This window comes from Vulpes vulpes, chromosome 3 (assembly GCF_048418805.1).
Source record: "Vulpes vulpes isolate BD-2025 chromosome 3, VulVul3, whole genome shotgun sequence".
In the NCBI taxonomy this organism is placed as follows: domain Eukaryota; kingdom Metazoa; phylum Chordata; class Mammalia; order Carnivora; family Canidae; genus Vulpes; species Vulpes vulpes.
The window spans coordinates 26,057,245-26,078,642 of record NC_132782.1 but is presented as its reverse complement, the minus strand read 5'-3'; the positions used below and the strand labels follow the sequence as shown (position 1 = coordinate 26,078,642).

Below are 21,398 nucleotides of genomic sequence, written 5' to 3'. Positions count from 1 at the left end.
TTCATTAAAAGGAGAAAAGCATTCAAATTTATTTATAGTTTAAATCAAAATTTATTGATTTTGGCAATTATTTTCCCCCAGAACATTGCATTAGATTATCTTCTACCAACCCAGCTTTTGGTAGTTTATGATGACAATGTCTAATTTCTAATACTTCTCTGCCCATACTCTTAAGAATTATTTTTAAGAATCTCATTTAGCTAGCAATGGGTTCCAGCGAAATAACTTGTTCCAGTGAACTGCTTCCTATGAAAACTCTATTTATAGTGACAATGAAAATAGATAGCTCAAGCCTGGCATCCTGTGAAAGTCCAAGATAACTGCGCTAGTACAGTATAGTTAGTAGAAGTATAATTAACAGTATAACCCCTACCCCGGTCATCCCTGGCCTTCACGTCAAGTTCAAGTTTTAGACCACTTGAGTGTTTTCAAAAGCAAATAAAGGACCAGATAGTGTTTAAAACACTTGACAAATATAACACATAAGTGGCAATTTCAAAATAGGAAATTCATGTCCCATTAAGGCAAAAGAAGAAAGATGAGAACATCTGGTAATGTAATTAGTATGATTAGAGAAACATCCACAGAATTTATGCTGCAGGGAAGTGTCACGTAACCTGCCCATCTACGACAGTGCCTCGGCAAATGCCAGTCTCTTTAAAAAATAAAGAAGAAAGAGAAGATATTCTCCTGCAATTATTAGAGAGATGGTCAATCAGCTATGAGCTTTTTTTTTTTTAGGTTCTTATCATCCCATCATTTTGATTCATATTAAGCCCATGCTATGCCTTTGCTACTGTAGGAGCCATAAAAGGTTTCTGGCTGGGTCTGAAAAGTTAAACTGACAAAGACAGAATAATAGGGAAAAAAGCATACAGATTTACTTAATATAAGTTTCACATGACATGGGAGCCCTCATCAGGAAATGAAGATCCAAAGAAACAGATCTGAGTGTTTTGTGCTAGGGTTGAGGAAGAATGGGGTCGGTCGTGGAAGACCAAGATGAGTTAAGGAGTATGAGGTCAGTGCAGTAAACTGGGGGAACTTAGAGAGGATAAGTGCTTGTTTGGATTCTCCTTTGAGTCCCTTTGTCTTCAGAGACAAGGGTGCTCCTCTCTTTTGGGCATAAAGCACTTCTCACGTGAGGGTTCTATGGCCCATTTCAGGGAGAAGGGCAGAGGGAAGCTGACCTTCCTGCTTCTGCCATTTTCTCAAACTCCTTCAGCCAACAATATTCACTGCCAAGGTGCTGTGTTTTTGCAGTGGTGGGTCCTGAACCCTATCGTTACTCTTGAGAAAAGAAAGGGATTTTGAAATATCAATAAATTGATTTCTCAGTTAGCTTGAGGAGAGCAGCAGTTAGAATGTTCTCTGTGGTTCCTCATTAAGTAACATACTGTTTTCTAATGCCATAAGAGCCATACTTTATTTCACAATTATGCATTTAAGTCTATGGTAATTATGCTTGTTTATATTATTTTTACTTTTTGGGTAATACAAATCTGGGAGTGGTAAGTAAAAATTAGTATTCTTCAGATCCTGGGGACAGGGGTGTAGAGAAAGGGGAAGGCCATAACAAAAAATAGCAATTTGTAAGATGATTTTTCAATTTATTATAAATCAAGGAAAAGAAACTTAAAAAGATCACTGCCTTTTTCTTTAAGAAAAGATTGTACCCAACAGTGGCATAAACTCAGTAATTCTCTCCTACTTTTTAAATATTAAAGATTGTTTTTTTAAAGCACAGATTTACATATAAAAAATATTTTTAAGTGAGTCACGTAGTTTAAAAGGAGTTTCAAATTTGCCTCTTTTATTGGACAAAGGTCATTTTAGTTTGAGGTCAATATCAAAGAATTGAAGTAGAACTCAGGTGCTTCTTTCCATTCCAGCACCTCTAACAAAATTATTCCCACCCACCCCCCCACCCCTTCCCACCCCCGTGCTTTTAGGTCTGAAATGTAGAATGCAGTCTACAAGACACTCTAAGAAAATGCAAAAAGCTCTGGTTTCTAAGGAAGATGGGCTTTGCCATCCTAAAAAGTATCACAATTTCTCAAAAAGAACATCAGCTAGTAAAAGGGTTTGCTGGATTATTAATTCGTTTAGGGCCATTTATTTTCCTTGGACTCCAGTTCTCTGATCTATAAACTGAATCCTAACTGTCATATATATTTAATGTGATTATTAACTGAGAAACATAGATGAGGCCACTTTATTAATTATAAAGAACTGAACTGATATTAACTGGCAGGAGGGGAGCAACAATAATATCCTTTACATTTTTATAACTGAAATATGGTCAGTGTGTAGTAAATTATCAATAGGTATTGGTGGAACTAAACTGAATCAAGACCAATGGATTTGAAAAAGAAACAGAAGAGTAAATAAATATTATGAAATTTGAAAAGAAAAAAGGAAATATATTTGAAAGCTTCTCTATTGTAAAGGAAGGCTCAGATTCCAGACTTAGAAAAAAAAAAATGAATCACTTAAAAGTTACCCAAATTCAAGATCTCCCTTTTAGTAGTAGAGAAAAAATAAAACCAAAAGGAAGAACTTGGCACATAGAATAGCATAAATAATCAGAAAAATAAATAAAACAAAGGAAAATTTTCTGAAAAACATGTCAATATTTATGCATCAAATATCTAAAGTGCTTCAGAAGGCGATCCAAGAGGGAGAAAATAACACACAATGATGCAGGTGGAGGTGACGCTGCTGGTGGTGGTGGTGGTGGTGGTGGTTTTGTGTTGGTATTTTTCCAAGCTCCCACTGGAGCACAACAGCACTGACAAGTCAGCTTCTGGTTGTTATCAACCCATTTTGCACCTGGTGGAGAAAAGTAAAACAACAAACTATTCCAGAACCCCGTGGAAAAGTTCCAGAGAATTTCATACCATGTCACATAAATCTCTGTAAAGGGAAAAATCTGGTATGCGACTTAATAGCAACAAAGCCTGAGTGCTAGGATAGAGTAAATTATCCAATTAGTGATTTGTAGGAGGAAATTTTTCTTGCAAGGACGTTTAAATCTTAAGGAAAACACTACCACAACCACAAATGAAAAAACGATCACCATTTTTTTAGGTCATCTTCTAAGGGGAAGTTTTAAAAGACAGAAAATATAATTGGTTACAATGCTAACGTTGCTAAATACATACGTACATATGGGTGTATATTTCTTAATGACAACAATTTTGTCCTGTTGACTGTCATACAACCATACAAAGATACCCCTTCCTCTTCTGATTCCATTCTCTCTTAATGCTGCTCTTTTCTGTCTATTCCTGTCTCTTCTTTTCTCCTTTGCTGCATGTCTGCAGTTCCTGAAAGAGAATCAGAGGGGAGACACAGATCTCAGAGTGGGAAGGAGCCTCCTAGGATCCTCTGATCCACCTACTCGTATCACTATATTTGACTCTTCAGAAAACTGGAGCCCATTTCGATTGAAGGGTTTCCCCAATGTCACACAGCTATGATCAACGAGGAGATGCCATCCTGTGCCAACATCATCTCATTCTTTTTTTTTTCTTAAAGATTTTATTTACTTATTTTGAGAGAGAGAGCGAGTGAGCAGTGCACATGGGCACGCAAGCACAAGGGTGGGGAAGAGCAGAGGCAGAGGGAGAGAGAATCTGAAGCAGACTCCACGCTGAGTGGGGAGCCCAACATAGGGCTCGATCTCACAACTCTAAGATCATGACCTGAGCCGAAATCAAGAGTCAGATGTCTAACGGAGTCAGCCACCCAGGCACCCCACCATATCACCTCATTCTATTTCCTTCCAGGAATGTATCACTATGTGGCATGATTTCATTTATTTATTATTAATAATAATTTACGTATTAATTCACATGAATATGAGCAGTCTTCAAACACTAGAATACACATCCATGGATTTGAGGACTTTAACTATCTTAGTAATACCTGTGTCCTCAGCATTCATTCATATGTATTTACTGAATAATAAACTAGAATATTGGTCTCTTGTTTCTAGAACACCCTTTTATAATGGACACCAAATTATCCCAGGAAAAATACTGTAGAATAATTCAGGGCATCTGAATTTTCCTATCTAACTACCACCTATCATAAACACTAACCTAATTTATGCACTTTAAATAGCAAAAATACCTAGTAAGTATTAATATTTTTAACTCTTCGACATGTATTGAATAGTCTATACTTCCTTTGGATACCCCAGGGAAGAAGAAATTCCCTGAATTTTGTTCATTTGGGAAGCAGATATTGCTCGTTGCTCAGCTGATATGATGGTCACTTCAAAACTTACAAAGAGAACCTTAACTGAGTTGGAAGGTCACAAGGTTCCTGGTTTAAAATACTTTTGGGGCACCTGGATGACTCAATCAGTTAAATGTTTGGCTCTTGATTTCTCTGCTCAGGTCATATCTCGGGGCAGGGGCAAGGGGTGAGACCGAGCTCCACATCAGGCTCCATGCTCAGCAGGGAGTCGGCTTGAGATTCTCTCTCCTTCTCCCCCTGCCCCTCCCACTGCATGCATGTGCACGTGCACACACACTCTCTCTCAAAATAAATAAATAAATATTTAAAATATTTACTTTCTCCAAGTCCTTTGCATCAAGGGCTGGTCTTGTGGCACAGCTCTGGTCCGTAAGACAGAAGTTGGGGGCTCTGAGATAGCTTTGCTTCTCTGCTACATTCTTTGCCTTTCTCTTCCCACTATTCTTTTTGCTCAGAACAGATTGGATGCCTGGAGCAGCAGCTCTCTTGGGAGCATGAAGTTACAACTTTTGAGAATATTAAGGAAGATGAAAAGTGTCTGTATGCCCATTGGAGTCCTGAGCCACAATTTTAGTCCTGGATGTTTAATCGCATGACATAAATAAGCCTGTATGCTATTGTTTGCAGGGTTTTCTATTATTTGCTGTCAAATACTTGTTCTGAATAATGATGATGAATCATTTGCCAAACATATTCTAATATTCTTCTCCTTCTAAGATTCTCATCCTAGTGACATATACTTCTAGGGTTCACTGTGCTCATTCCTTCACATTAGGGTCCTTGTTACTAAACATAACACAAAAGGGAAAAGATGCTAAGTCCTATTTGTACAGTAAGAAACAAAAAATGAAGATAAATCCAAAACCATTTTAGTTTGCTTTCCCCAGCGTTTTTCCTCAAATTCCCAGGCTCCTTTGAGTTCTCTCCTTTGCCTACTTCTCATCGTAAGCAATAATAGCTATAAAATCATGGGTTTGGAGCACCAATAGTGTCTTTTCTAATATGTATTATGACAATTTATAAATATAAAAATAAAAGTAATTTGTCCCTTACCGACACAAAATAATCAGTTTCCACAATGTAGAAAACATTGCCATAACTGAATTAAAATTTAAAATGGATGGTGAAAACACTTTTAAGAACAGAAAAAGTCTCAGAATTTTGTTTTTTATAAAGACCCTTACCCTGGCCCACTCTGGGAAGAAAAGAGGCTTACAATATTACTGTCTAGTAGAAAGAACCCTGGCCTAGAATTCTGCTCTGCCCTGACACACTCTATGCTTCGGTTTCTCATGTTTAGGGAGATTAGGGAAAAAACCCAACATATCTACCTGACATAACCTTTCTTAGATTCGGTATACACAATTAAAGAGGATCCATAGCAAGTGGCCAGGATGATGAGAAAGGTTGGGAGGACCTGGTGGTCTTTTACATAGAGATGAGGCCATGTATGAGATGACATCACAGGGTTGAATGGCTGTGATCAAGGAGGTGAAGGACAGGAAAAAGAGTTCACACAGAGAACAGAGCTCTGTGGCTGGGTTTGGGGTTCAGCTGGTGTTATTAAAGAAGGGAGGGGATCAACCACTGGTCTGTGATGTTGAAGAGGATCGTGTTTTGGGTAAGGCTTGGATAGATAGCATCAGGTCCTTTCCCACCCTGATCATAATAATAGGCACCAGTTATTAAATGCTCGTTAAGCTAGACTAAGCATTTTAATGTATCTTATTTAATTTCTACAGTAACCCATAGGGGTAAGTATGGTGGTACCCATTTTACAAATGGAGTAACTGAGTCTAAAATTTGAATGAGGTTGAATTTGAACCCAAGCTGAAGCGACTCAAAGCTCATCTACTAACTATTATATTATAAATGTGTCTGAGAAAGATAAAGTTTTTGTTTTGTTTTGTTCAGAAAGTTTCTTTAACCATTCAGCCAAACTGAAGCCAAGTTGTCTTCTTGAAAAAAATTTGTTGTAAACTATAATTGTGTGAAAAGGAAACTGAAAAGCCATTATCTCAGCTGGCTTCCTTCAGATTTCTGAGAAAGTCAACATATTTCCCAAGGAAAACTTATGCTTTTAATTGTAATCTCTGTTTTGAGAGTAGAGAACAGAATGGAATAAAGCAACATTTCCTAAGGAAAACTTATGCTTTTAATTTTTATATTTTTGTGTTTTTAATAGAGAACAGAAGAATCCAGAAGCCATGCTATTTATTTACCCAAATGATGTTACAAAGTCAGCAAAAGCTTTGGTTTCTTTTGTCTGAATAAAAAAAAAAAAAAGAAAGAAAGAAAGAAAGAAAGAAAGAAAAGAAAAGAAAAAAATTGAAAGTGTGTTCAAGGAAAGAGAAGAGCAAACTTTATTTTTTAGCACCTTGGGTATCTCAATCTCAAGTGCTATCAGAATGTTTTCCAAACACAAATAATTAAAAAATCATGTAAAACAAATCTGTGCCTTAATCATGTTTTAAGTAGAAAGAAATTTAGGAAATCAAATAGTCACAGCAGGTGATCTAGAAACTCCAGAAAGTATTGACTGAAACTGGCTTAAAAACAACAAAAAAAACCATAAAAGGCTAGGAGTGGGGTGGGGAGGAGGAGAGGAAGGAAAGAAGGGAGGAAGGAACAAAAGAAGGAAGGAAGGAAGGAAGGAAGGAAGGAAGGAAGGAAGGAAGGAAGGAAGAAGAAGGAGGACATGAAGGAGGAAAGACCCTTGGAACCAGAGTACTCATTCATACTTGGTGATACTACTTATCCATGAGTTTTGCATTTATTTTCTTGAGGAAAAGATACTAAGAAAAATGATTGTTATCTCTAATGCATTGTCTGATTCACATATTTCTCTTAATCTCTATATTATAAAGCTTGCATTAAAGATAAAAACGATAGTTTTACTTCTTTGAATCTTGATATAACATTCCACAGTGGATTTCACATTTTTTTCCTTCCAGTCTTAATTTCCCTCTTTACTGACTTCTGAGAAATATTTTCATTTTTTTCATCCATGAAACATTGAACCTCACCAATATCATGAGTGTGGGAACCAAACTGGGCATTCCATCATCCTTACTAAATTTGTGGCAGATACTTTACCTTAAATGCCATAAACAATTAATGGAATGCCTCGGTGGCTCAGTCAGCTAAATTGACCCCCTCTTGCTTTCCACTCAGGTCATGATCTCAGGGTTGTGAGGTGGAGCCCTGCATCAGTCTCCACGCCCAGCACAGAGTCTGCTTGAGATTCTTTCTCTCTTCGTCCCCCTCGGCCCCTCCCCCTGCTCATGCACGAGCTCTCTCTAAAATAAATAAGTAAATAAAAATCTTTAAAAAATAATTAGTATTGTCCTGGAGGCCAGAACTTTTTTTTTTCAAAGATTTTATAAATAAATTCATGAGAGACACAGAGACATAGGCAGAGGGAGAAGCGGGCTCCATGCAGGGAGCCTGACGTGGGACTCAATTCCGGATCTCCAAGATCACGCCCTGGCCCAAAGGTGGCCCTAAACCTCTGAGCCACCCGGGCTGCCCAAAGCCAGAACTTTAAAAACCAAAAGTCCTCTTCAATAAATATGTGTGTACTGTCCTGGAAAACCTGCTTTATGCTGATGCTTTATCTTCTCTGCCAGTTGTAAGGATGAGAAATTATCTTTCCTTTATTTTTATAACCCGAAAAAAAGTCGTTTGGTGGAGGTAAACTCATTAAAAATAGTTATTGAATTAATGAATAACTATATGCATGGAATAATGGAATTTCTTATTTGATAATAATAGATTTATAAAATTCTAATGATTTCTTAAAATGCAATAGGAAATAGCTCGCATTTCAAGTAATAGCCAAAAAAAGTGGAAGGGGAGATTTGGGCATATTTTATTTTAGATTTAGCATTTTTGTTTCATAATACCTAGTGGAGATGCTGGCAAATATCTCTCTCACAGCTCAGAAAAATGAGAATTTTGCAGTCCTTTAACCATTAGCATGTTGGAGGGAAACGGATGTTCAATATCTAAAGACCATTATATTATAATCTTTTGAATCATGAAATTGGACATTTCTTCATCATTTTGAAATAAATACCACGTACCGTTCTGTATACAGAAACATGATAAATGCCAATCTTAACTTAAAAGTTTCATTAAACATTCCTCTGTAAGTTAAACCCAGACACACACTCATGTCTAAATGTATTTAATATTTATTTTTTACTCTTAAAGTGAAGCTATTTACATTTGACCTTAGAAGGCAGACCACATCAGTAGGACATCAGGGATTAAGCTGGGCAGTTATTAAAGTTAGAACACTCACATGTTTGCAAATGTCTATGCAGATATCATTAAAAAGAAAAATCACCATAAAATAAATGTTTATTCTTTAATTGGAAGTAATTTCGCACAATCTGTACTTAGTTCTAAAGTTCAATCAAGGAGAGCTTCCCAGGAGGTGTATTACTACTGTATGAGTGTGGAGAGCAGAGGTGGAGAATGCTTCTGGAAGTCAAGCAGTGGCCTTCCATGGGATATTCAGAAAGTTAATAGTTCAGTTATTCCCAAGAAGCCTTCTTGCTGCAGACCCGTAATTAATGTTCCCACTGCTCCTCTCTTTCGTTTACACCTTCTTCTTCTTCAGGGAATGCTGATTCATTCTGGCCTTTCAGATGCTTAACCCCTGAAATTATAAAAAATTATGCTCTATATAAGTGAAATTTATTTCTAGCAGATTCAGTGCTTTGCTGCAAGAAATAAAGAAAGTGAGTGGAAAGTTTGCCCTGGTGTATACGTGTTTTCTCCAAGAATTTCAACCATCTAACCCTATATAAACCTTTTAATTCAAGGAGAAATAAAAACACACCCAGCCAAATTTCCATTGGAGACGGGCTTCCTTTATAATTAAATCTTCTCCATTAAGAATTGCATCACAGCCTATTAAAAACCTGTTAACTAAAAATGTGCTCACAGGCTCTTATCATAATTCTGATATATCATTTAGTTCAAATATTTCTTTTGGCATCCCTGAATTCCATTACAACGAGAACCACTGAAGAAACCCCTAGGAACAAAGGGGTGTGTGTGCCATGCCTGTAACTTGTAAACAACAAAAGAATCACAATATTGTTAGTCTCCTTCAAGAATAAGAACATATTCATTTGATTACGAAACTTCTGTATACAAAATTCTTCAGTAACTTCCCCCACAGCCCACAGAGAGGCAAAACCCTGGCACACCTCTGCCGGCCACACAGGCTTGTAGATCTGGGCCCTCCCTACCGTCCCAGGCCTTCCTGCTTCCCCTTCCACAGTTATTTATGGGTTAGGAGTGAAGGACACCAACCTACTCCCGCACATTCCTTGATCGCTCCAGGCTCCTTCAAGCCTCCATGCTCTTCTCTTTCTCTTCTCACTGCCAAGGAGCTTCCTACTCACCCACCCCATCATCCCCTATTCATGTCTCTGCCTCAGCTTGCTCCTCTGTGAAGGCTCTTCTAGTTCCCCAAGCGGACTTGGCTAGGTTTTTCTCATGTTTCCCTACTGCTCTTGGATCACTTTGTCTTGTATCAATTGCCTTATAGAACTGATTTGTTTACATATCTTTCTCATTGGAGCAAATGTTTCATCCATGAAACATTGAACTTCACCAATATCATGAGTGTGGGAACCAAACTGGGCATTCCAACATCCTTACTAAATTTGTGGCAGATACTTTACCTTAAATGCCATAAACAATTAATGGAATGCCAAAATTATACACTTTCAGTTCGGGGTCCCGGGCACAATACCTGGCAGACGGTATGCACTCCCTCATACTGATTGAGCAAATGACTGATACAATAATAAGTAAGTTTGTATGTGTCTTTGGCCTATTCTTTTTCAAAATTTCACATTTGGGAGTATAAACCAGAAGGCAACTACCACAACCATACTCAAAATCTACAAAATCACCTTCTGTTTCACTTGGGTCTGTTCTGTAAAAACACCATCCCAGTGGACACTCCACGCATTGCTACTGAACATGAAAAATTTTGTATTTTAGAAAATGGGTTTATGAGATTTTTCTAAGTGTCCCTGAAAAATATTCCAGTTAGAATTGATGAATGAAAGGAAGTCACTGCTCATGTTTGTTATGAAACAAAGAAACTCAAAAAAAAGTGTAGATTTGCATGCACTGCAGTCAGCAAGCCTCAGAGTGCTGTTTGGCAAAGAATGACATCCTTGGGCTTGGTGGATTATCTTGCAAAAATATTTGATCAGTTGTAATAATATTTAAATACTTTGATTTCATCCACAAGCACAGATCACTCACAATTCCTGTTGACCCAAAACTGTAGAGAGACATTTATTGTTAACAAATGGAATTTATTTTATATTATTATAAATAACAGCATGGGAAGGGGAGATCTAAATGTTGAGAAGGTAAGGGAGCTCATTTATTCAGTAAGTACCCAATCAGTGACTCTGCTAGAGTCTTAGTACTAGACCTCACTAAACCTATGACAGAAATACCTGGATGGTAAAATTTAGACTTGAAGACGGTAAGGGATTTGTTCAAGGTCATAAGGATGGTGTAGTTTTAAGATAAGTTATGACACATCATATTTCCTCAGTATGAGACCCTAACTCATGTTCACCTTTAGCCTTTTTGGATATTGACAAATATTTTCCTGTCATTCTCTAGGACTTGTTATAGGTTTGCAGTACCTATAAACCTTGCTTAGACAATGTTGGGATTCCCTCTGACATATTAAAGCACAATAATCATTCAGCCACCTGTCACTCTCCTAAGCTGAAATTGTCTGTACCTCTCTCAATTGGGGAGGGTTCTATGACCTCCAGAGCTCATCCCTTTCATCCACAAGGTAACTACAGAGTAATAAAGTTGTGTTTAAGACAGTTTTATTTATTTATTTATTTATTTATTTATTTATTTATTTATTTATTTTTTATTTATGATAGTCACAGAGAGAGAGAGAGAGAGAGAGAGGCAGAGACACAGGCAGAGGAAGAAGCAGGCTCCATGCACCGGGAGCCTGACGTGGGATTCGATCCCGGGTCTCCAGGATCGCGCCCTGGGCCAAAGGCAGGCGCCAAACCGCTGCGCCACCCAGGGATCCCAAGACAGTTTTATTTAAATTAGAGTTAGTAACTTAATGGCAACATTGATTTGTTCATTTGAGGGGCTCAAGCATTATGAAAATATGGTAACCAAGAAGACCAAGTTACTAAACCGTTAACTACTTCCCTTACTTGAGTATAGGCCTACATGCTTATCCTGACCTACATTTAATCTATTTTATAACCCAATAATGGTCACACATTTAAATGAGGAAAGCTTTTTAAAAGTAAAATCACTCACTTGGGCAAACCTTGGAAGATGTCTTCCTTAGCTTTTTTCAAGTATGACAGTAACTATTTCTAGGTGAAAGATTTGATGAGACAGGAGTTGGTAACATGAACATCTCTGCAGACCCACACATTCTTTGGTTCTCAAAGCAATTTACATTCATGTCATCTTTCCATTGGCTAATGGACAGTCGGTTACTTTGCGTTTTCAATCTTTTTTTCCTATCAGTAATATTGTTTGGTTACAGATGAAATAGTAGTAAAATTACAGTGTGAGGTCTGTGAGGATTATCTGATAATTTCTGTCTCCCCATGCCCTCCTCCTATGTCCAAACACACATAAATTTGTGCCTATATTTTCTTTGGACTTCCATTTAATATTAATGCAATTGTGGAGTTGGAAGAAAATAACTGGGTCTGGGGGGTTTGAGAAAATCCTCAGAGCCTCCTCCCCTGCTGAATGCTACAGGCATGTATTTAAACACTTTGCCTGCAGGGGACTGACTCCCACCAGCACACAGCAGAGAGCCTCCTGGGACCAGCCGACTCAGCCAGCCCGGCACACAGGCAGAGGGCAGAGATCCCAAAGAACACAACGGAGCTTCATCCCCTGTAGCCAAGGAACACGGGAAAAGGAAACAAATATAAGACCAAGATGTGCAATAGAAACACATGAAGAAATGAAAAAAAAAAAAAAAGCAACAGAGTTTGAGGAAAGGAAACTAGACTGAATAAAAGAAGAAAAGGAAAGAAATTAATGTTGCCCCAACAGGACATAATCTTCCCACTCTTCTCCATTCTGCAGATCACGCAGTTGGATGAAGCTGTGAAGTGACTGAGTGAAGAATCATGAATAATGAATCCACAGAGGGAAGATTGTATTTGGCAACTGCCGGTCAATGTTTATCAATTAATTTGGGGGGGGAGGGGGGAGGCAGGCTTATTTACATTGGTAGATAACACAGCACTTGGAGGGAAAGAAGGCATGATGAGAGACAAAACTAGCTTTCCAAAAGCTGTGCAAGAGGTGGGAAGAGGCTGATGTGGGTAAGGTGCAGGTGAGCAGGGGGTTTGTGTTTAGGAAGGTGACTTTGCTTCTAAAACAACGGAGAATGAGGGCAGCGCCATGGATGATAAAGGAGTTTCAGGTGACCACAATTCCAACATGACCCAGCAGAGTCACCTGTTTAGGGACCAGGCTCTTGGTGGCGTGGGCAGCACTTCTCACAGCAGTCAGCAGTTTAAGGAATTACTGCCCAACCATGTGTTTGTCAGACCTTTTCTGGAATATGCTGCCTAATTATGGGCTGTTTCAAGAGTTCCATTGAAGAAGGAAATTGAGATTAAAAGTAGTCTTATGAAGTCACTTTTCTAGAACAATTGTACTTGAAACTGGAATGTCTGGCATAGAGAAAATTAACAGAGGACAAAAGAGGCTGCCATTGAATTCCTAACAGACTGGAAAAAGAATTAAAATTTATGTGGCTCCTGAGGGCAGAAATAGGGTCAATAGCAGACATTTACGTGGGGAGGGCAGATTTAACTCAAAAAAGACAAGACAATTCTGAAACTCTTTGCCCAGCAATAAACGTGAGTGAGCCCTCATCACCGCATGGGTTCAAGTCTCAGCTACACGTCTGTCTCTGAGATGGGTCATAGAAGGAGGCCTGCACTGTGTAGCAGGAGGGACTGACCACCTCGCTGACCCTGAGATGCTATTAATCCACAAAAGAGATCTTTTTTTTCTACTGAAAAATTTGCTCTTGCTGTAAGTACTTGAAATTACAAAAAAGTAATTATGACTTCGAATGACATAAATGGCTCAAATACACATTTTAAAACTAATTCACACTGGGAGTAACAAATGCAAATGGATTCTTTTTTTTTTTTTTCAACCACATACTTTAGACCTTGAAAATCATTCTAAAGTCCGCTAGGGAATATGTGGGTGGATTTTACAGAGCCTCTGACCCTCTTGGCATTCTATTTATAGACGTATTTGTGCTTTTTTGGGGAAAAAGGCCCATAGTTTTCAGCAAAATCTCAGAGGGGTCTCTGACCCACAAATAATTGTGAATATGAATCCTGATCTAATCTCTTTAGCTTCAAGATGAAGGAGCAATTTCAGATAGCAAAGTGATTTGCTTAAATTCACACAGCAGCCTTTGGCTAAGCTGGGACACAAATCTTGGCCCCTAATTCCTACTGGGGGCTCTTCATCTGGGTCACCAGGACTCAATCTTGCCCAGTCATTGACCTTTTCCCAAGTTAAAACCTGAAGGAAAACCAGGCGACCAGGTCATAAGGGCCTTTTTTTAGTATCACGTTCCTTGAAAGAACTTTACGTGGCTGATAGTTTTAGATGTAACTTGTCAGTCTTTTGTTGTTGTAGCTGTTACTGTTTTTAACAGAATCTGGAATTGGAAAGATATAGAATTTAATCTCACCCAGGAACATTCCCAGAATAGAACCAAGTTCCAAATAATGTTCAGCGTATCAGAAAAGCACTTTTTCTCTCTGCTGTGCTCAAACCTAAGACAGGACTCTGGAAGACATAGAAAACACATCATGGTCTAGTCTGGGAGGTGAGACATAGTAGTCATCAAGCAATATGAGTTAAATATCAGGAAGTAATAAAGCCCCTACCGTGTGTTGAGCATAGGAGAGACACAACTACAGGTCAGAAGAGGATGTAGGTCAAGGGGTGATGATGTATACGTAAATGAAGTTAACTCTGTGAATATATGTTTCATACTAGTACTACAGATAATACATTTGGAGAGTGCTGATATGGGAAAAAAAGAGCTCCAACTTGGGAGATATTAATTTGGAGGGCTATTTACTGAGCAATACACTGGATAGAGTAAGGGAAACAGCAAGTCTGAGTTCTAGATAAAAAAAAAAACTATTTGCAAAATACAATTAATAGCCATTCATTTTCTGAAGGCCTCCTATGTACCAAAGAGTGATTTCAGTGGCCCTAGAAAGATGATTTTCTTTTTTTTTTTTTTTTTAATTTTTATTTATTTATGATAGTCACAGAGGGAGAGAGAGAGGCAGAGACACAGGCAGAGGGAGAAGCAGGCTCCATGCACCGGGAGCCTGATGTGGGATTCTATCCCGGGTCTCCAGGATCGCGCCCTGAGCCAAAGGCAGGCGCTAAGCTGCTGCGCCACCCAGGGATCCCCGAAAGATGATTTTCTAATGGTTCCTTGTGAGTTGACCCTTCAAATCTTATCAAAATACTCATCTGTGCTAGATATACTTGAAGGATGTATATTATAGGTTACATATAACCTATAATATGGTACCTATAATATGGTAACCTATAATATGGTACAGCGGGGCCCATCATCTCTCAGACTGAAAATGTGCTTTCCATTTCCCAAAATGCTTTCACATGTATTTTGTTTAATCTTCTTGTCATTCATTTATAATGCATAGCTATACGTTAATACACTTAGGGTCACAGAGATCAAGAGACATATTGATTTCATTTCAAAGCTAAACACATTATCATGTCCTCAACTCACTCTAAATCTATCCCTTTCTACTTTATCTGAAGTAAATTACGTACACACAGCACAGTCAGTCTCTGCTCTAATATGGTGACCGGTCAGTTAACATAAACTACAAATCAACACGTGGTCACTTCATGTAATACCCTATCACTTGGGGAAGCTTTTTCCTGGAGAGGGTAAATGTATGATATGCTTCTCTCTTCGCCATACACAGAAACAGGGGCAGCGTGTTTATGTGATATTCATAACCATTTGCAAGTATTATATAACTTAAGTATATTTTTACTATGACATATTTCACCAGAGCTCTTGCCCAAGAGCAAACCCTAGGTAAAAGATTTAGCAGCAAATATGAAGGAGAAGGTAGGGGAGGAGGTATACTTACATACTGTTTGCTAGAAGTGTGAATTCAAATACTGTCTTTGGAGAGCAGCTTAGTTTTAAAATGTAAAGTGCCCACCTCTTTGTCAGTAAGTATGAGGTAGGAGCCAGGCTTTTGCGAGAATCCTGTGCTCAGCCTAGGAAGAGAATCACTTTGATAGACTGAGTGCCTCTTTTGCCCTCTACAGTCAAGTGCCCTTCTAATACCCCTTTTTGCTTCTAAGCTAATGCATTCCCTATGAACTCAGAAATAGAGTTAAATTTTTAAGCCTACATATAATGGAGCTAAATGTGTTGAGCAATTTCACTTTAGAAAGGGACAGAAGGGCTCCCTAGCTTGCAAGACTTGACTGCCATTGATTGAACACAATAGCATGTCCAAAATAAAGAATGCATCAATCAGCAGGAGTCAGTGGTTAGCCTTGAAAGCACTAAAAATAAAGTAACGAAAGGGGAGTTGCATTTACAGCCACAGAAGCTAATGCTGTCTGGGTTTTTTTAAGCATGCCCATTGGAGGAGGTCCTGTGCTGGCATTTTAGAAGGTTCTGTCTTCCAGGCAGGGCAGTTTTCTGGTGAAGCAGTGTCTCTATAGGCCACCATAGCCTGATGCCAATATATGCCCCGAACCAAATCATCCAGCTCTGATTCTAATCTCACTGAGAAACCTTGTGAGAACAAAAGAGCTTCCTCACAAGGAGAAATGACCCTGACCGGCCTTAAAGAAGGTAGGAATGAGTTGTGGAGTTACCTAGAAGACCGTCCCAGGCAAATGGAACAAGAATTGTAAAGGCTTTGTCTGAGGCATGTCTGCCCTGGTCAAAGGACAGCAACGAGCCTGACGTGTCAGGAACGAGGCAGTAGGAGGAGGTGAGCTCAGAGAGATGAACTCAGGCAGGGAGCAGAAGGAGCTGACAATGTGGGACCTCAGGGGACGTTATAAGCATTTTGGCTGTTATCCTGGGAAGCTACTGACAGATATTTTTGGTGTTTTTGTTTGAGTAGAGGAGCAACATGATCTGAGTTTCAAAGCATTTTCAGAGACTCACTCTGTGGTCCAAGCTGCAAGAGCTTAGACGTCACCACTCTATTCTGAAAAGTAAAAAGCTAAACAAGCTGAAAAAAATCAACAACTTAGATCTACTAGAAAAGCAAGGTCACAGAGCAAACCACTTCCAAAATATAGAAATAGAGAAAGGTGGATACAGAGGAACATAGTTTGCTCGAGCAGAAACCCACGCGGAAATCAGTGCCAGGGTAGGAAAACCGGGACTATAACTGATGAATGGCTGAAGGCTCAGTGTGGACAAGACAGATTAAAAACTCCAGGGATGGGAAGGCAGCTGTTTGGGGCCCTCACAGTTTTGTGTATTTTACCTCCAGGAGTTCTACTCTGTTCTCACAATAAAAATCAGAGAAAAATCTCCTCATGCTTTTGAAAAAGTAAAGGAGATAGTGGCCATTTTAAAAATCAGAGCATTCTATTCTTAACAAGGTTGGCTTCAGGGGGTTTTTACCAGAGCCTAACCTTCTGGTATTATATTAAAGACTAACCCTACCTGGGGCGGGGAGAGAAATATCGAATTTCACCCCCTATAGCCATCCTATCCCACCTAAGTGGGGAGAAGGAGGACTGAGAAGCACTGGTGAGGTTTACGGTCCACAGGTACAGGCTCGCTAAAAGGCCGAGACCTTCTCAGAGACCATAGGACACTTCCTCCCCACCCCTTACCACCACATTACTAAAGATGATCTGTTTACCACAGTTGCTTTTACCAAGTAAAAGCATATTTACCTTTCCACAAAAATTACAAGGCAACTATAGGCAAAAAAACACAGTTTGAAGAGATTGAACAACCACCAGAACCAGAGTCAGATTTAACAGGAATGTCAGAATTATCACACCAGCAATTGTGTCTTAAACCATAATTAAGGGACGCCTGGGTGGCTCAGTAGTTGAGCATCTGCCATTGGCTCGGGCTGTGACTCCAGGGTCCTGGGATGGAGTCCTACATCGAGCTCCCCGCAGGGAGCCTGCTTCTCCCTCTGTCTACGTCTCTGCCATTCTCTCTGTGTCTCTCGTTAATAAATAAATAAAATCTTTAAAAAAAATAATTAATATCCTAAGGGTTTTAATGGAAAAAAATGGATAATCTGTAAGAACAGATGGATAATATAAGCAGAGAAATGGAAATTCTACGGAAGAATAAAAAAGAAACCCTGGCAATCAAAAACACTGTAACAAAAATGAAGAACATCTTTGACAGGCTTGTTAGCAGACTGCACACGGATGGGGAAAGAACATCTGAGCTTGAAGAGATGACAGTAGAAAATTCCAAAACTGAAAAGCAAAGAGAAAAATACAAAACAATATGCAAGAGCTGTGGGACAACTACAAAAGGTGTAACATACAGGTAATGGGAACACCAGAGTGAGAAAAAAGAGAGAAAGACATAGAGGCAATATTTGAAGTCATAATGATTTGAGAACTTCTTTCTAATTAACATCAGATACCAAACCATAGATCCAGGAAGCGCTGAGAATTCCAAGCAAGATAAATGCCCAAAACACTACACTTAGGTATATAATATTCAAACTACAGGAAAAAAAGGGGGCGGGGACAGAAAGAGAACACTGAAAGAAGCCAGAGGGAGGGGGAAAAAAAAAACACCTTGCCTGGAGTGGAACAGAGGTAAGAATCACATCCAACTTCTCCTCTGAAACTATGCAGGAGAGGAGTGAAGAGTAATATTTAAAATGTTGACGGGAAAAAAACCTAGCAATCTATAATCCTGTTCCCTGTAAAATTATCCTTCCAAAGTGAAGGAGGAATGAAGACTTTCTCAGACAAAAAAATAATTGAGTGAATTTGTTGCCAGTAGATCTGCCTTGCAAGAAAGTTTGAAATTCTTTAGATTCAAGGAAAGTAACAGATCAGCAACATGGATCTACACAACGAAAGGAGATCATCAATGAAAGAATAAATGAAAGTAAAATAAAAACCGTTAACTTCTTAATTAATCTAACAGCAGATGTTCCAAAATAATAATAGCAACAATGTATTCAATTATGAATGCTTATGTATATATGTTAGGTATATATGTTTAAGCATGCTTATATACCAGTGAAATGAATGACAGTGATGATATAAGGTACAAGAGAGAATAAGATTATTGTATTGTATTATTGTATTTATTATTATTAATAATCAATTGTATTGATTATTATAAGGTATTCACACTGTGAAGTGGTATAGTGTTATCTGAAAGTAGACTTGGAGGGACACCCGGGGGGCTCAGCGATTGAGCATCTGCCTTCAGCTCAGGCCATGATCCTGGGTCCGGGATCAAGTCCTGTATCGGGCTCCTTGAGGGGAGCCTGCTTCTCCCTCTGCCTATATTTCTGCCTCTCCCTCTCTGTGTCGCTCATGAATAAATAAATAAAATCTTTTTTTAAAAAGTAGACTTGTAAACGTATATTGCAAATTCTAGGGCAACCATTAAATTTTTTTTTTTAAGTATTACCAATAGTCAAAGAAAAGAAAGAAAATGGAGTGATACAAGATGCTACATTGAAACTACAAAAGGCAAAGAAAGAGTGAAAGACAAAAACAGAGACAAAGAACAGGGCGACAAATAGAAAGCATGGTATTTATGAACATAAGACCCAAACTACAGATTGTGTATAAAAAATGTCTTTAAACCAGGGTACCTGGGTGGCTCAGTCAGTTAAGCATCTGCCTTCAGCTCAGGTCATGATCTCAGGGTCCCGGGATCAAGCCCTGCATCGGGCTCCCTGCTCAGTGGGGACTTTGCTTCTCTCTCTCCTTCTGCCCCTCCCTACCTCACTTGCGGACTCTCTCTCAAATAAATAAATAAATAAAATCTTTAAAAAAAATAAATTTCTTTAAATATAAAGATATATACAGATTAAAAGTATAAATGGGTGGAGAAAACATATTTTGTTGACATTAATCAAAGAAAGCAGGAGTAGCTATATTACTCTTTCGCCAGCTAGACTCCAAGACCTGATCTTTACTGCCCACCTGTTGTACTCACCCACCTTTGTCCCATAATTTTCTTTAAACTCTTTTCCAGCTTATCTCTAAATTCAGGCAAATGGAAAGTGAAATTGCCCCTTGTGTGCGAGCAACTGCCCTGACAAGATCTCCGGTGGCCCAGACCACCCAGACCAGTTTGGGCATAACCACACTTGGGCCTGCACAGAGGATCGAGGAGTGACCTTGAGAATGACCGACAATTACACTTACCTCATTATAATACTAAAATCTCTGCCCAAGGAGGAGCACAAGCCTCATTTATATGACATACAACATACAACGTACGTACAGGCATGTTTCCTTAAGGCACATATACAACCTTATGGCTGCCTCTACATATGGTGACCAGGCTCCTCTTTTTCAGTATTTTCCCTAACCCTAAATAAAAGGAACCCATTCACCTTGTTCAGGGAGTCATGGCTTTGGAAGTTATTCCCTGTGATCTCCTTATTTGCTGCAAAAATAAAGTTGACTTTGTGGGACAACTCCACCTGGTGTATCTGTAACTCACCCAGGAGTGAACTCATGTTGGTTTGATTACACTTTCGGACTGAGTAGACTTCAAAGCAAGGAAAATTTTCAGAAATAAAGCAGGACGTTATACCTGACAAAACTGTGATTGAGATGAAACCCAACTCTATACTCCTAATCCCTGAACCTAGACAAGGAAACACAGCTGACAAAAAGTTTTCAACCACGAAGACTACTTTCACATAACACTTTGAACCACATTTCTTGAGGAAGCTTTCACATTTCCTGAAAGACATTTTATTTTCCTGTTTAAATCATTCTGAAAGATCTTCACTCCTGCAATGATGCCTTAATAGCACGGATGCTCAGTTTAACTGAAGAAATGACTGACTTCAATCTCACTTTCCTATTTCTTATCCATCTCGTATTTCCCAAAGTATAAATAATTTTCAACCTAGTCAATTTTTTTTTTCAGATGAGTGAACTTCTGCTCCATCTGTCATTAGATGTGACAAATTGGTGTAGACACCAACTGTAAAAACTGGTGACAGAAAAAGTAGAGTGCTCTTGATCTCAAGTTACTTCGTTCTTCTCAGTCTCCTGTACTTTTTTAGATTACCAGGCTAGACTCACTTAGTCATTACAATTCAAGACAATGTGTAGTAAGACTTAGAGATGGAAACGAGATAAACTGTACTTGCCCCAGTACAGAAGGTCGCTCTGATCCCCAAACACAGGTAATTAATCCCTGGGGGAATATACAGCTTTTACAACAAATGGGTTTAAGTGGTGTGGTCTCTCCAGTCCTCTCTTGTTACTTAGAATTTTCTTTTATTGGAAAGTGCTAATCCAGAGGAGTTGCTAGTTCACATCCAGCCCTCCATTCTGCTCACTTCTCTCCATGTCCTGAGGCTGTTTTCCTCCACTTTGTCTGTGGAGGGCCTCAGCTCAGTTTGCTTCTCATTATGCAGCTTGCTGGCCGCCAGGAAGCTTCTGAATGATGACATTGTTCTGCTGTTTCATCCTCTGCCCAACCCAAGGACATGCAGTTCACACTCTGAGCCTTGCAACTGTTTTGCTCTGACCCTGCTTTTCTGTTCATTTACCATTGTTCTCGTAGGCATTCTTGTTCACAGGCAGCTTAACTCTCTGACCATCCCTTTAAATAACAGCAATTCATTGTATTGCCATGGGGCTCGCTGACCTACTTTCTTCTTTGATTTGCTGCCCTACAGTTGGTCTGTTTTACTTGTCTCCCTTGTGTAAAATCACAGTATCTCTTCTTTTTACATATCTTTAGCAAACTCCCCTTAGATGAGGTGATACCATTTTATTTCTTTCTTCTTAAATTTTGGTTTTATTAAGAA

The 21,398-nt window shown here is 38.9% G+C and overlaps 1 protein-coding gene across 3 annotated transcripts in view; it reads right to left on the bottom strand.

The window, feature by feature from the left end:
• The window catches only part of PPP1R1C (protein phosphatase 1 regulatory inhibitor subunit 1C), a 118,219-nt gene continuing 96,821 nt past the window's right edge, over positions 1 to 21,398 (bottom strand). Inside the window, exons 5-6 of one of the 3 annotated variants that reach the window (XR_012000346.1) lie at positions 3,169 to 3,329; positions 1 to 2,832 (exon numbers count right to left, since the gene is read on the bottom strand). Coding sequence is in view for 2 of the 3 variants with exons in the window: in XM_026018400.2 (XP_025874185.2) it covers positions 8,844 to 8,932 (89 nt within the window). In the remaining variant the exon portion in view is untranslated. Of the gene's footprint in view, positions 3,330 to 7,749; positions 8,933 to 21,398 lie in introns of those variants that run through there. The other 2 variants (XM_072752102.1, XM_026018400.2) reach the window with 2 other exon arrangements.